This window comes from Ctenocephalides felis, unplaced genomic scaffold (genome assembly GCF_003426905.1).
Source record: "Ctenocephalides felis isolate EL2017-DRISC unplaced genomic scaffold, ASM342690v1 CF-g0.4_SCAFFOLD_03571, whole genome shotgun sequence".
Taxonomy (NCBI): domain Eukaryota; kingdom Metazoa; phylum Arthropoda; class Insecta; order Siphonaptera; family Pulicidae; genus Ctenocephalides; species Ctenocephalides felis.
Window position 1 is genome coordinate 40,260,632 of NW_020539725.1, and position 17,037 is coordinate 40,277,668.

Here is a 17,037-nt window from a genome sequence, read left to right on the forward strand (position 1 = left end):
AAACCACATGGTTTCTCCTACTCTATACATTTTATTAATAAAAATTCACAGTAATGTTTATGGTTTTTATAAAATGCATAATCTAACGAGGAATTGCGTGCCAGAGTTAAAATACAAACTTGTTTATTGAAATGACATCATACTAAAAGTAACAGTATTATTACGATGTTTATGAAATTACACTATGAGTGCGTCATTATGTATTTGATTATTGCTCGTGACCTGGTTGTACCACTTTCATTTTTTTCGTTACGAGGATGGAAATATGTAATTGTATGCCATTTTCAGAGATGAATTGATTTAAGTCTATATAATCTATAAATTATAGATACAATTTCATTAATTTTATCTTTATAATAAAAAGTTTGCAGAATTATAATCTTCTGATTGCAAAGTTTTAGTTTATTTGATATGATAGCTAGGTTGTAGTTTTCAACCTGGGGGCACAACGTTTCTGGGGAGCATTTGATTCTTTTATTTTATAAATAAGCCAAAAACTTTAAAATTATATTAAAAATCAATTATAAAATAATTATTTTTATGTATATATTTTGGTATAATATTCTATATCAATTTGTTGAGTAATTATACAAATAAATTATTAGGGGCAAAAGATTGATAATAACTGAGCTAGTATAAAAAAAGGTGAGCTTTATTCACGTTAGAATTTTATCCAAAGTATAACATTAAAAACGTAACAGTTCGTGAAAGTGACATAATAATGTTATGTTTACCGAAGTAACTCATTAAAATGATGTACAAATTTTCAAGCATAAATAAATTAAATGATATATTTTAAACATTTCCAACTGACAATAAATAATTATAAAGAGACTTTAAAAAATGTACAATTGACAATGATTTATTACGAAAAGTAAAGATACGTTGACAAATGCAAAGCTAAATTATTTTTTACAGTATACATTATATCTAAACACTTATGAATATATAAATAAATAATTATATGTGTTTATTAATTTAATTGAAGTCGATATAGCCCAAATTTTTGCATGTTTACTCTAATATTTAAATTATACTTTTTTTCTTTCAAAATTATAAATATACTATACAAAAAATTAGTTACTTGATTATTACTGTTACTTTATACTTAATACTTTTAATTTTAACTGTAATTCCACGTCTTTGTTTTTAATTCAAATATTGGTTGGATTCTCTTAGTTGAAACGTCTGATAAAACTGATTCTTCTATTTATATTACAATAACAGACCAGTGATTGTTATTATTATTGAATTATTAATGAAATATTTTAATGTTTAAGTAATTAAATCAATACGTTGTAACGGCAAGACAACTTTGTTTAATGTTAAGCCAGGCTTTTATGCATATGCGTTAAATAACACAGGATACGTTATTTGACATTGCGTATGCGCGCCTGGAAATGAATGCGTATTGCGGTCTACACAGATTCTCAATAGAAACTGGAAAGCCCATATTCAAAAATAATTTAAACTAGTGGGGTGGGTGGCATCGTGCCTTAAGGCAAATTGCTGGAACTTTCCGTACCGTAACGAAATGTTCGAGGAATATTGAATGTTTTCAAATAGATTATTATAAATATTGTAACATTGTCTAATATTTATAAGAATTAACTGAATTAACTGAATTGCAGAGTTGAATTATTTGTTTAAAGTATATTAGAACTATAGTCAGAATTAAAAATAAAATCTGAATTATTTTCGATATACAAAAAATTTAAAAAATTTAAAAAAAAAAAAAAAAAAAAGGAATGGTACAAATTTTTTTTTTCCAAAATCAATTATTTTGTTAAGACAAGCAGAAAGTCCTTTGAATCAATTGAATCGGACGCTTAATTCTCTCAAAAACTGCCATTTTTTGTACATTTAGCTCTGTATCTCCGAAATGGCTGGGCCTGCCTTTGCGAAAAACTAATAACCCCTTCTCCCAATCATTACTAATTGAATGTTTTTTAGATCATTCAAATCGGATGCTCCTTCTCTCAAAAACTCGATTTCTATTTTCTGCACTCTTTGCTCCTTATCTCCGTAACTGCTGGACCTGCCTTTGCCAAAAACTAATCAGCTCTTCTCCTTATCAATAGGAATCAAATGTTTTTTAAATTATTGAAATTGGTTAATCCGTACGCCCGAAAACGTGGGCGAAAATTTGTATCCATACATACATACACACACACACACACACACACATCCATTTTTTCTGAGGTATGCCAAAACGTTCAGAAACCTTCAAAACGTCGAGAAATGTAAAAATTTTCAATTCCGATTTTTGGCCCATTACAATAACTTACCCTATGGGAAGTTAATTAAAAATCTCAAAAAACATATGGTTTTAATAATAATTTAATTTGTTTTATTAGTTTATAATCTCAAACTGATTCTATGATTTTTATTATCATTTGTTCAGATAATTGTATATATTTAATATAATCTAAATCTATGTATTAATCTAATGATTAATATAATGTAAATCTATGTGATTATGTAGATTCTATATTCTATATTACATTCTATTATTAGAATTAGATTATATTAGAATTAGATTCTAATCGATTTTAAAAACTTATAACCATTATTATCTTTCACTTGTTTTGTTTAAAAAATCTTTCTCTTCTAAACTTTATATGATTATGATAATAAATTACTTACATTCGTAATCTTACATTTTTAATAATTTTTAATAAAAGAACAATAATAGTAAAGCGTATAATGAAATATCTGAAAGCAAATCAAGCTTTTAGTACCCTTGTTTGTGGATTTTGTTTCTCTAAATTTCTAAAAAGTGACTCAAGTGAATGAAAATTTATTTAAAAAATTAAATTAATTAGTTTTTTTAACTAATTTTTATTTTTAATTGTAGATCTTTGAATAACTAAAAAACATATATTAAACACACTATTATATATTTGAGCGAGAGAAAGCTATTTGAATTGATTGTAAGCGAAAGCTCTATCAAATTAAGTTTTTTAAGAATTTTTAATTTTTTACTCGTCTTTTTTAGTATGAAATTACCATGTATTGAACCATTTTACAATCCTAAACTTTAATACATTTTAATAAAGGATGGCTTTTCAAAATCGATTTTGAAAATATTAAATTCATAGTTTAACAGATAGTCTTAATTTTCAAAAACTCAATATTATCATTACTGTGGTCTTAGAGTTACGGTTTCACACATATAAAATGATAAAATTTTATAATTTTATTTTATTTTAAAGTATAAAAAAAATAAAAATGTATTTCATGCAATTTGAAAGTTATGAGCTTTCAAGTACAACGTAGAGCTTTAGTCAAAATTTGACCAGTTTTTGGGTATTAATAATAATCGATTGACAAAGCTTTGGTCAAAGTTTGTCTTAAAGCTTTCGTTGAACTTAAAAGCTCATAACTATCAAACTGTATAAAACATTTTTTTAATTTTTTTTATGATAGTTATAATGATCACAGCCCCTTTTGTGTTTGACGTTAAAACACACTATATATATAGTCTTCTGCTTTAATTTTTATATTCCAAATATGGTTATTATTTAATATTGAATATTTCATTAATTTCAACATTTCATAATATAATATGTATATTTGTTTTTAACCTGGATAATATTTTTGTATATATGTGATTGTTTAAATTTTTCATTTTATTAATATTTTCTTTACTTTTCCATGATGAACATCAACAAATTTGTGGTCGCTCTTAAAAATGTCTAAATCGAATTCCAAACCAGGTATCGGTTGTCTAAGTTTGATTGACATTAATTTTCAGAAATACTGTCTATCTTCATTTGGTTTTTTGTCGAAAAAATCGAGATATTAATTTCTTTTGGTAAAAATGTTGAGTATTATAGGAACCTTCATCACAATTCGTATGTGTAAATGCATCGGTTGCGTGTAACCCACACATAGCCAAAAAACTTTATTCATATGTACTATACTATAATTCACTACTGAAGACTACGCGCGAACGCAGAAACTAGTAGTCGCTTCAAAGTCTCCGAAGGGAGCACACGCGTTCAATTTTCCGGCAAAATTGTGTGGTCAATTTGCGAATATAATGTAATTGCAAAAAAAAAAAATTAAAAATAGCGATATTTATTTAAACTAGGCTAGTAGAGCTAAATTAGTGAAAGTTAAATTTTAATGTAATCAAGTGGCTTATTAATTTAAATACTTAAACTCATTTACTTATTGTGTTCAAAATTCTTGTGTTCATCAGCTTTGCTTAATTGTTGTGTTCGAAATGGTATTTTATATTCCAACATATTTTCTTTCATATATGCATTTTCTTATTTGTATAAATTAATTTTTTATGAAGTATCAATAATCCGAATTAAATAATTTATTTTTTTTTATTTTATTTTATTAATTCTTTTTATTATTTTAAACTTTATTAATTTGCTTTAAAAAAATAAAAATCTTTTGTCCTTAATTTTAATTTCAAAATCAGTATTATTTGTAAATTCATATATTATTAAGTTTCGAAATGTTGTGTTGTAATGCTTACTTTCGGCTAAATTTCATATAAATAGTGCATCAACTACTAATTTGTGAAATTTATCAAACATTCGAAATGGTTTTTCTTATATAGATATTTATTTTATTTGTCCAAAAATATAGCAATGGTTCTATCAATATTAGAAAGAGAAATTCATTTTTTAGTTTGGTATATGTAGATGTAAGTAGTTTTAAAAAATTTCTAACCATTTTATAAACATATATATAATGTTTTCTTATTCGCGATAAGCCAAAATTTATTGCTCTCAAAATAATTGAAATAATCGATTTAATTTGCTCAGAGATTGCCAAATAAATACTGCAATACAAAATGCAAAGCAACTAGTGACACTATATTGACGTAGTCTTTTTTTGTTTTCAATTTTGTATATTAAATTTGAATATTAAATTTGTATTTTATTAGTATGTTAAATTAGTATGTTAATTAGTATGTTAAATAGTATTTTAAATATTTATTTTAAATTTGTCCAGATCGCAGTGTTAACAAATGTGTGTGTTAAACGTGATGAAATTAATAAAAACGTTGACTGAAATGTGCGAAAATTCGCCAATTATGTGAAATGTGTCATAAAAACCGACTTACAAATATTGATCTGCACACAAATAGTATTAAAAAGTTCTAGTGATCTTAGTCAATAGTTTTTAACATAGGATATAAAACAATCAACATGTCTGGCGGATATATAAATCAAGGTATGAAAATAATTTATTGTTGTTAATAACATAGCTTTAGATATGCTTATTAATTAAACATTGCATGTAACCGAGCGAATTTATATTAGGTTTACTTTATCATAAATAATTCTCATAAAATATGAATTATTTTAAAGCAAACAGAAGTTTGTTGTAATTTTTTTTTATAGAAAAACATGCGATTGAATTTAAGGTTTTGTTGGAATATATCAACAAAATAATTCTAACATAAGATTAATGGCTATACGATATATATATCAGTAATTAATTTAACATACTTCAAAATATGTGAATACAAGCTACTTGTATTTATTTTATTGCAAAAATTTATTTATATTTATTAATTATGAGAACTAGATGTTACCATTTTAATAAATTCGTGGATTATTGTTCTATATAACATCTACTGTATTGATATTGATAACTAAACAAATCTTATTAAAAAAGGAGCTTTCTGCATTACACAAATAGCATTTACTTTTTTTCAATTTTAAACTGAAACTATATAATATATAATAATTGCAAAATTGCTAAATTTAAAAGATGTATAAGTTGATATTATTTAAAAATGATTTTGCAGGAATGAAGTTTATGTTAAAATATGAATTAATTGTTAATATTGATTATTGAAACTTGAGTTTTTATTGCAATTGAATTTTGCAGTGGCATGAAGTTTTGTTATATTTTTTTGATTTTTTATGTGTTAATTTACTCAAATGTAAAATATGTTTATCTTAAATCATACTATTTATACTTTTATTTAAATTATACTATAATATACTATTTTAAATTATATTTTTATAACTTTTTTGTCTTTATAATTTATCAATTCCAAGGAATTTCAACTGATTGAGCCTTATTATTTTATATTATGTGCTTTTATTGAAATTTTCATTATGTTTGAACAACGTTTTTTGCAAAAAGCCTGTTTTCTTCAATTTTAACGTTTGTAAAACTGTTAGTTTTAAAAGTTACTTATTATTTTCTTTATAATTGAATCATATTTTTTTAAAACTCAATTTTTCTCAAAATATGATGAACTTAGTTCAAAGCACTATTTGATAGGCTTTTATTTGAAAATATCAAACAGGTAAATATAAATACTTACAATTAGGTACATTTTTCTATAAACTGGTTTATATAGACTCTATATTATAGAGAGTAATCCCATGTTGAATATTCTTTCTTTTCGGAATTAATATAATAAATGATAAAATTAACGAGCGTTTCGTAATAACAGTAATTATATTTGATTTACTTAGTTGTTGTTTTTGTTTTTGTTTTATATTCATTATGCAAATTTTCGCCGGTATATTATTTTAAAAACCTATGTAATAAGTAAAGTTTTCAATAACAATATTCGTACCTTTAAATACCTATTATAAATATTTCTTCCATATGAAATTGCATAAGCAATTAAAATTTTAATATCACAAGTTTTATATTTTTGATTAATTAACTTTGATTCCATTATACCAGAACGAAGTATTTAATGTTGGTTTTAATTAATCAAATACATCTTGATTTCATTTTTTTTATTTTAACAAAGTATTTAGTACAATAGGCAGAAGAAAAATATCTCTCTTATAGATTCATTTAATCTTTTAAATTAAAAATAAATAAATACATATATACCCAGAATTTGATACTTCATGATATATGCATTTTGATATGAGATTTAGTTCTTTTAACAACTTGACACCTTTTATTGAGACGAAATTTAACTAATTAATTCATCTTAGCAGCTTACCTTTTTCATTTCTTTCATTTGCATTTTTTTCAGTATATTTTTAGCGCTATTTTTTTTCAAGTCATTTCTATTCTAAGTTATATCTCATTTAAAATGAATGACATGTAATACTCCATCTATATTTATACGACATATTATTTATATGCTAATTTTGTGATTACGAATTCTAAAAATATATTAAGATTTTTATGGTTCTCAATGGTTTGTAGTTTACGATATCGTAAGTAATTAAATTAGTTTGGCATTGGAACTTGATTTAAAACTAATTGATAGGAAACAGACTTTGCTTGCTGAAGTTTCATTGCCCTTTTGTTTGGTTCTGTAATGTAAATATTTTAAATTTATTATATTCGCTTGGTAAAATACTTTTCTTATCATTACAAGCATCCGAAGAAGCACAAGGTGAGTTGGATTTATAATTTATTGTTGCGGAACGAATGTGACAAATGAAATGGAAAAAATGTTAAAAAATATAAATGAGCTATGTGTATTTTAGTTGAATATTGAATAGATGTATCCAAAAGTATTTTCACTGACTCTAGAATTTACATGTAACTCTAGATTTTTTGTATAAAATGAACAATTCTATTCTGAAAAAGTCAGGACATTTATTTCTGATTTATTACTCAAAATATTCTGATGGGGAACCATACTTTGGGCATAACTTTTCACTATGATTACTATATATTTCCCTGTAATTTCTTTATAATTGATAATACAGCAAATTTAAATTAGGCACCGCGTTATTCTGAATGAAATCAAAATAAGTTTGTATTTGTCTTAACTTTATTACATATTTTTTTTATTCTTTTTTAGTTTTTTTTTGAGAACTTTGTGAATGTTATAAACAAAATTCCTTTTGTCCCCTAAAAATTTTGAAAACTTTGTATGGATTTTTGACCGACTATTAGTTCTAGACCTTCAATTTATAAAATATTATTCAATAATTTAAAAGTTTTGGTTCAGAAGAAGCATTACATTTTACTGGCCGACTGAAAAAGTGATAAAAATGAACAAATAAACGATTATACTTCAAATATAATTAATAATATAATTTGTATATCATTAATAAAAATCGTATAAATTATATAATAAATAAATTTAATACGTAAAGTAAATATGATCTGTTACATTTTTCAAATTCATAAAAATATTGGACCTTGTCTATTATGTGTTGAGAAAAGTATTGTGGCAACATCATATTGTAAATTGTATTCAAATTAACATTCTTATCTTGCAATACAACACTTCTTCATGTAATTATTTATAAATGACATGAGTCTGATTATAGATTATTAATAGTTTGAATAAATAAATATTCATAATAAATTTAAAACCATGCAGAGATTATATTTTTAATAAATGTAACAATATTTTGATCTTAAAACGCAAATGGGAAAAGTAGGGAAATAGTAAAAATAGAAAAAACAGTCCAAAGAAATATTAAAAATTTCTGACATATTACATATGATTCATCTACATTGCAAAATTGGTTAATTTGATATTTTACCAAAATATTCCTATTTCAAACATGAAATCTGTTTTAATTAATTTTTTATTGGAATTAATTAATAATTTAATTCCAATCCTCAATTCGAAATCCTTTGCTATATTTAGAATTGTTGTGAAATACATCAGCGCCCGCAAAGAAATAAGTTTGCTATGAAATATGTATTTAATTAATTTTCAAAACAAATAACGTTTCGTACGTGCTTCAGCTGAAATACTTAAAATAATTTTATTTCTATAGTCATTTGTTCCAAACATATACGAGAGTTTCATGCACGAGAAAAAGTCAAACAACATATGCTCCACACCTGTCGTTTCGTATATTTTGCAATTCTTATATTCCTAATTATTTTATGTTCATGCTTATGTTTGGCGATAATTATATTTACTCAGACTAAAAACATGTGATCCACATAAAAAAACAAAGTCATTGCAATCGTGATAAAAAATCATTCAAGAGTCAAGTTCTAGGTCATTCTAATAAAAGTTATCGATTTTTTGTTTACTTGCTTGAGTCTCGTACGTTGCACTGTTGCAAATAATTTTTATAGAAACATTTATTTATGTAACTGGACAAATGTATTCTCTTTACAAAATTATCTCGAGTAGAGTATTGCATACTTATTTTTTACATGATAAAGTTTATTTTTATTTCAACATAATGCATAAATTTAACTATATTTCAACATTAGTTCTTAGTTTTTCTTTGGCCAATTTGTTTTATTTTAAACAATTTTCCACAAAATGAAAACTGGATATCTGAAGCGTTTATAGATTTTTTAGGTAAATTCACATAAAGACGAAGTTCTCGTATGTTTCAAAAAATATAATCTACAAAAGCTTATTACACACATATATAAATGTGTGTATCAGTTTTCAGACAAAAATCTAATTTCACACTTTGTTAAAACTATTTTACTCTTTATGTCATCATGCATACAATTTAGTTATATTTGCACACACAGAATATATATTTTAAATAATGTAAATATTAGACTCTCATACCTTGTTAAAAAAATCATTTTTGCTGAATTTTTTCTTCATATGCAAATAACATTTTACTTGAGATTTTAATAGTTTGAATATCGTTCATATTATTAAAAATAATTAGTTTAATTATTGATGGGCGTCAATTTGTTATATTATTTATTACGACTTTTTATCTTGTCTTGTATAATTAAAACGCTGAGGTTGGCTAAGATTTATTTATATAAATTATGATTAAACAATTCTTGGTAATCTTTGTGAATATAAATAAATATAGATAAAATTATTTGTCTCATAAATATTTAGAAATAATTCAAACATTTGATAAAATGCATTTTATTCAAATACTCACACACACACACACACACACATATATATATATATATATATATATATATATATATATGCACATTTATAAATTAGACATTGTAAGCCCTTTAGATTCGGTTGGCTGTTTAATGAATCTTAATGGCTAACTAATTAAGCTACGGAATAAATCATAAATAACGGTTGATTTTTATAAATTATAATTTTACAGTTACAGTTAACAAACAGAATTTTGAATTATTTAAATACAGAAGGATTTGATAAATTTAACTTAAACGTTTTAATCTTTTATAAATTTAATTTGAATACTATGAAAAAGCATACTATTTATATCTTCTGTTTGTAATTCGTGTAAAAGCCTGAACACCAATATTATAAGTATAATTCATATTTTTACTATAGTCATTAAACAATAAAATCACAAGTATAATTGTAAAGTAATTTAATTATGATAGTATATTATATTAATAATGGATTTGCTAATTTTAATTCACTTTTGTTACTTATTATCATTATTCAGCGATCTTTTACTTTATTTACTAAACTAGTGTATATCAAGGAAAAGTTCAACAATTAATGGTAATATACAAGTTATTATATTACTTTATGAATGCATAATGTTGTCTAGTCGTATTTTTCAGTTACTGAACACATCTAATTTATATACAAAATAACAATTATTATTTTATGGCTTTGTTATTGTTGCCGCATAGGCCAATGCAATGGATAATTAAAATTAGTAACTTACGTTATTTTCTGATAAATTTAACAAATAGTTTAGACGTTTTATTTAAAAAATGTATCATGCAGAATTTTATGTAATAGTTCTGTGGGCCAAAATAGAATATTTTAATAGAATAGTAATCAAGTTGATTCTGTACTATATCGTATAAATCTATTTACTGATTTGATAAACGCAGATTCTTTTTAATAAATGTTGTAGAACACGTTAAAATATTTCATCCAAATATTTAAATAAATTAAACAACGAGGAACAGAAAATTTACCTGATAAACCAACTCATATTGCAAAGTATCCGAATTGTAGAAAAATATTTAAACATTTTTGTTTCAATTAATAATTTTATCTTGAAGAATTCAAATACTTACTTTATAAATTTGATCTAATAATTTATAAAAATATAAATTATACTTATTGCATATGTTTGGGAGCACTGTATTAATATATAGGTGAAAAAGAGAATAATAATTAATGGTGAAATAATTTACACCTTTCCTCATACATGGGATTTACACTTTCCAGACAGATGTCAGCCAAATGACATAAAATTTTTATAGAGGTCTTGTGTTTTATAAATAAATAGTATAAATAAAAGCAGCTGATCAAATAATAAATATGATAATACTTAAGAAGGAGAAACTAGGGTTTATTTATTTATTTATTTATTTGAACAGCGATCAGAAATTATGGGTCCTATGACAATCCAAACAGTTGTTTCATTTCTATTTGATGAATTTTATTATTACAATTATTGTAATAGTGATGATGTTTTACCAATGCCCTATCAGGGCTGTTTTCACTTGGAAACATGTTGCTATCTATTATTTTCAAGTGAAATCTTTGTCACTACTACTTGACAACTCCTGGCTCCTCGAAGGGAACTCGAACCCGGGACCCCTAATCCAGATCCAGTCGTTCTAGCCACTCACTTACGAGCGAGCCCAGAATTAGGTTGGAAATACAATTCCAACAAATTCTGTTGAAAAGTTGGAACCAAACGGATACGAGTCATTTCGATCGTGGGATGTCTAGGATAAATTATGTTTATGAATACAACTTTGATATATTTGCTTTATCTACAACTAAAAGTAGGAAGTTTAAAGAAGTTTTCCGATTCTTCTGATGTTATTCATTATATAACTGTTACGTAGGTTGCAATATAACTTCGGTCTTGAGCTCACGCACTTTTGTTCAAGGCGCAATGTAACTGTTCGTTACGCGTTAATGAGATTGTACATCAACAGCAGACAGTAATAAAATCCGTTTACGGAGTTAATAGGTCAATCTGCCGGCGCTTTTGTACCGTTGCACTTTTAATAACAATCCTTATCAAAACTCATTATCATTAACTTTAACTGCAACATTTTTGCTATTAGGCAATTTGCTTGATGACATCTAACATGCTTTTTTCAGTGTTAATAATAATTTATTTGAATATCAATGATGTTCAGTGATAGAATGGATCAAAACATACTAGTGATTTATGGGTTCAAATTTGCGATAACGTTGGCGCCTGCTGGCAAAAATTATACTGCAGATCCTGGATTCGAACTAATTTATGTGGCATATGACTAACTGTTCAATGTTAAATATAACAAATTTTATGTGTAGAACAGTTTGTGACGTAGAATTTGCAGTTGTTTTTGTGTTTTATACAGTTGTTTTCCCATTTACATATAAGTCAGGAATGAGGAATTAAGTTTTTGTTTTACAATGTTTATTAATGACTCCATTCAAAATATGTCTTGTACATATACTTGGATAATTATTGTTATGCATTTCACTTGCTAGACAAATTAATGCACTGGGTCATGTAATTTCTAGACTATCACGAATATGCTTTGAATTTTTGCTTAACTCTTTGTAAATTTTCTTACATTTTGTAATCTTGTATTATTGCTAGTATATTCTTCACTTTTTACTATATTTAATTCAAGATTCTACAAACATTTGGCTGAGAAGAGTCTTTTCTATAATAGTCTTCCAATCTTACTAAACATGTAATAATTTTAATAAACACGTTTGATTAAATTGAAGCATTAAATTCATTCGATTGCAGGTTTTATTACTTATGCATTTCATGCTTTAATTTTCAATTATTAAAGCATGAAATGCATAAGAAATGAATCTTTGATATAAATAAATCATCGCTTTTAAACACAAAATTTACTATAAAACATGACTCTGGGAACCTTTATATTGAACAAATTTATTATGTATTTATATTTTTAATCGCTGAACTTTACTTACAATTAAGGCAAATGTATTCAAGGCTTCACAATGTTTATCATACGTAATAAAACAATTCAGTCATAAAAATTTACATAACGCGCGTAATGAAATGAGGTCTACTCGGCGCCATAATGAAAGAAATTAATTAAATTCTTCATTATTTTCATTTTATATGCAAAAACTCTTTTAATGTTTTAAAAATATTTAATATTTTTTCTTAAATTATTTATCAAACAACGTCATTACGAGTGCTTGTTAATTTTTAAAAAAATCTTTATTCTTCGTACCTTTCCTACAATGGAAAAAGTACGCTGTTTAACCTTCTGAGCTCACTTATTCACATGCTTATACTACATATTATTTTTTTCATATTTGCGATTAATTTTAAAATTGCTTCAGTTATTATTTTTTTATTGCAAACAATGAAAGATAATGATCACTACCATTTCAATCTAATTTAAACTAATTTAATCAGGATTCTTCTGATTATTGCAAAATCATATGATTTTTAAGAATGAAAAAAAAAAAATTTCAGAATCTAAGCAGAATGAAAAATGCAAAATCTAAAATAATAATAAATCTGAATAAAGTTTTGTATACCTTAGATTTTACATTTGAGCTATATATTATCAGCGTAACAAATGTTAGACTTGTATAAATATTGTACATTTCGATCAAGCAAATGAAATAATGATTTCTGTTTCTCTATTTATTATATATTTCACACCATATTTTACAAATGTGGTGAAGTATGTTATCATACCACGTATGACTCATTTCAATTTCAATTTGATAACATAATACATATCAAGAATATAAAGAAAGCTCTAAACATCACGTAGAGATCGTAAATTTTGTTGGATATTTACAATTGGTACATTGGATCTATATCTATTTGAAGAATTCAGAATAATGGAACAAGTTTGATGCCAGGAAAAATTAAACTTACATTAGGAATCACTTGATCATGGACTTTCATTTCCAGGTCTTTTATTTGTCTTTTCCATGAAGTACTACAGAATATTGACATTTTCCTAGCTTAAATGTCGAAGACTAGTAGTTGAATATTTTTACCAGAACCATTTCTAAGAATTGATTTGCCGATTTAAATTAAAATTCCAGTCAAACGTCGTTGGAATCGTATTTGCTTTAAAAATTTACGCACAGTTCAAATAGATTTTCTGTAACTTTCTGAAGTCACAGTATAATTTCACATAGCTTGCTCATGACATCACTGTATGGTAAATATACCAGAAAACTTTTCATATAATGGATAAATTAATAATATAAAATTATGGAATAAAATAATAGAAAGGTAATTTATTGAATTATAAAGCGATTTATAATATATACGTTTTATTCGGGCGCCTAGGGTTATCCAATATCAATAATTATTGCTAGTATAAATGCACAATTTAATTGCAGAAGATCTTACATAATTTAAAGGTTAACAAGATTTGCTTGAATGATATAAATGCATTATGATGCTTATATTTTGTACAGATATTTTTGATATAAAATGTAAGAAACTGAAATCTAATAAAATGTATCAAAATTAAATAGTCGTAGTTACTTTATTGCCCATATAAAGATATTTTGTGATTTTCAATAAAACGAAATTCAAAAGGAGCAAAAACTTCTCTTTTCTTTCAGACAATTATATCGCTCTGTGAAATCTAATTGTATCTTTATAAATATATTAAATAAAAGTCTTAATTTAATAGTAATATTACATTCTCTTTAAATTAAATGCTTCAGTTTTGAAATAAATTCTTAAGCTGACTAATAGCGAAATTGGTTTCGCAAATAGCCCTATTTTATAGCCATTAGCAAGTGTCATCTATCCTGTGCCAAGAAATTACCTATTCATTATTCTTAAATATCCAAAGAAATTAGAACATTACTTTAAGGTGTATAAATTAATTCACCGGATCTAAATCTGAAGTCTATTTTGTATAGATTAATCGCCAATTTCCGAAATAGATACAGCTAATGTAATAGAATCTTCCGTATTTTATCACCTATATGACTCATAGAGCAAATTATTGTTTTCCTATACTGCCAATATATGCTAACTGGTTTATTTTCGTAATTGGCACATGTCCCATAATACTTGTATACAAACTCTAGGAATTAGAATGGCTAACATTATATATGTTTTTGATTTATTACTACCGAGATCCTATTTTACTAGGTCAACGGATCACGAGGAACATGACGACAAGATCTCATGTTTGGGATAAAAAAATTGTTTTAAATTTAGGCATTTAATCCTTCGGTATTGTAATTGAAATATGTTTATAAAATAGGTTTGTAATTAAAATGTAGTTACAAAACACTTCAAATTTTTTGATTTTTTTAGTTCATTTAGTTTTAAATAATTTTATTTTTTTTATAAATAATTCAGTTTGTAAATTATTTTATTATACTTCTTGTAATAATTTAACATTTTTTTGTAAAATAGTATGGATCTAATAAAAAACCAAATTTTTCGCCGATTTTTTGTGAATTGACTCTAACCAATTTTACAAAAAAACTGTACTTTTTTATAACTCTATAAAAGCTGAGATGAGCACAAACATATTTAGTTTTTTCACTATAATTTTGGTATTGAAGCCTCGACAGCCATAAGTTTTTCGCAGAATTATTCCGATGTGCTGCTCTCAAAGATAAAATTATAATTATTCATATTATTATACGTTCGATAAAGAGAACATAATTTACTGCGTCCTAAGAGACGTAAATATATAAAAGGGACATTCATGATGGATATATCGTCACAGGCGATTAACGTAATACGTGATAAAATCTAACGGCCTAAGGCTCTAAGTTGAATGTCAGTTGAGTTATTTTAACTAGATTCTATTCTGCTCTTCTCTCCAAGCTATTTATGCCGATTAACTTCTAAATGGTGCGTTTAGCAGAATGGCATAAAACTTGAGATTGTAAAGACAGACACACCAACAGATTGCATAGAAATTTATGTCTCGTATTAGTATTCATATACAAATCTTTCTTCGCGAAAAGATTTTCCATAAATCTTCTTTGTCCGAAGAAACATCTATTAACTACCTTGAGTTAAAAGAGAGGAGTAGTTACATAAATCTCTACTGGAATGTATGGGTATATGCCATTTTCCCATATACAATAATAGGTCAAAATATATTTCCCTATTATATTAACGTCATTAATTTTTATAGAGATACTTTTTGAAAAAAATTAACGAGAGTTAGCTTAATGCTACTTTACTCATGTGTGTGTTTGTAATTCTTGTTCAGGCACATTAAACTAATTTATTTACCATATATTCATATTAATCATGTGTTATCTGCATCGTTGTTCATAATATTATTTTTTAAATTTTAGGAGGAGAACTCCGTTCGAACGGAAGATCTCCACATAAATACGTCATACAGCAGCCTTCATATAGTGGAAAACAACCCTTTCTCATACCACGGGGGCGAGCGTATTTCCTAATTGCTCTAGCCATGGCAGCTTTGGTAGCTGCTTTTCTATTAGCCTGGTTCTTATCACCTGGTAAGTGACCATATTTTAAAAAAATTAAAAAAAAAATTCATCACTAATCATATAGTATGAAATCTAAAATTCTATTCTTAAATTTAAATACACATACACAATGTGTAAGAATACTTTTATATAAACTATGTATGTATATATTGTTATAAATAAATTCTATTTTTGCACATGTAACTTTATGTGATCGAAGATCGAAATGCCTTACTAAGCAGGAATCATTTAACTAATTTATACTACAAATCAAAAACAATCACTACTATTTACAGGCTTCTGATTAGACATGAATGTTAAGAATCGATTGAGTACTCCAATTATGTCTTACAATTTTCACATATTTTTTCTGATAGATTTACAGGTTTAAAATCAATTCTTGCAATTTTATCGTTGATTTAGTGAATTTGAGGATATTGAACATATTGCACTTAACAAATATAATATCTAATAAATTATAATTTCACTGCGAATCCTCTATTATTTTTTATTTTTTTTATAAAATATTTTTTCTTTGATTAACCAATTACTGAAAATTGTGAAGATAAATTTTAACTTGTTATATTGTTCTTAGGACCTACTACTCATTAAAAAAATCATGGTTATAACATATCATATGAGTTAACTGCAATATTTCACGTATAGCTATAGATTTTTTCTAGAAAACAAATTCATCCAAAGTTTAATACGATATTTGACAGCTATTTCAATTTATTACGTGAAATGCCTAACAACGAGTCAATAAATTCCAGAGCCTGGTTAAA

The 17,037-nt window shown here is 25.3% G+C and overlaps 1 protein-coding gene across 2 annotated transcripts in view; it reads left to right on the top strand.

The window, feature by feature from the left end:
• The first annotated feature begins 4,165 nt into the window (after positions 1–4,165).
• Positions 4,166–17,037, top strand: part of LOC113384835 (aminopeptidase N-like) — a 46,377-nt gene continuing 33,505 nt past the window's right edge. For both annotated transcript variants that reach the window (XM_026622598.1, XM_026622600.1), the window contains exons 1-3: positions 4,166–4,234; positions 4,978–5,199; positions 16,112–16,282. In XM_026622598.1, the coding sequence (XP_026478383.1) occupies positions 5,175–5,199; positions 16,112–16,282 (196 nt within the window). In that variant the 5' untranslated portion in view covers positions 4,166–4,234; positions 4,978–5,174. The remainder of the gene's footprint in view (positions 4,235–4,977; positions 5,200–16,111; positions 16,283–17,037) is intronic.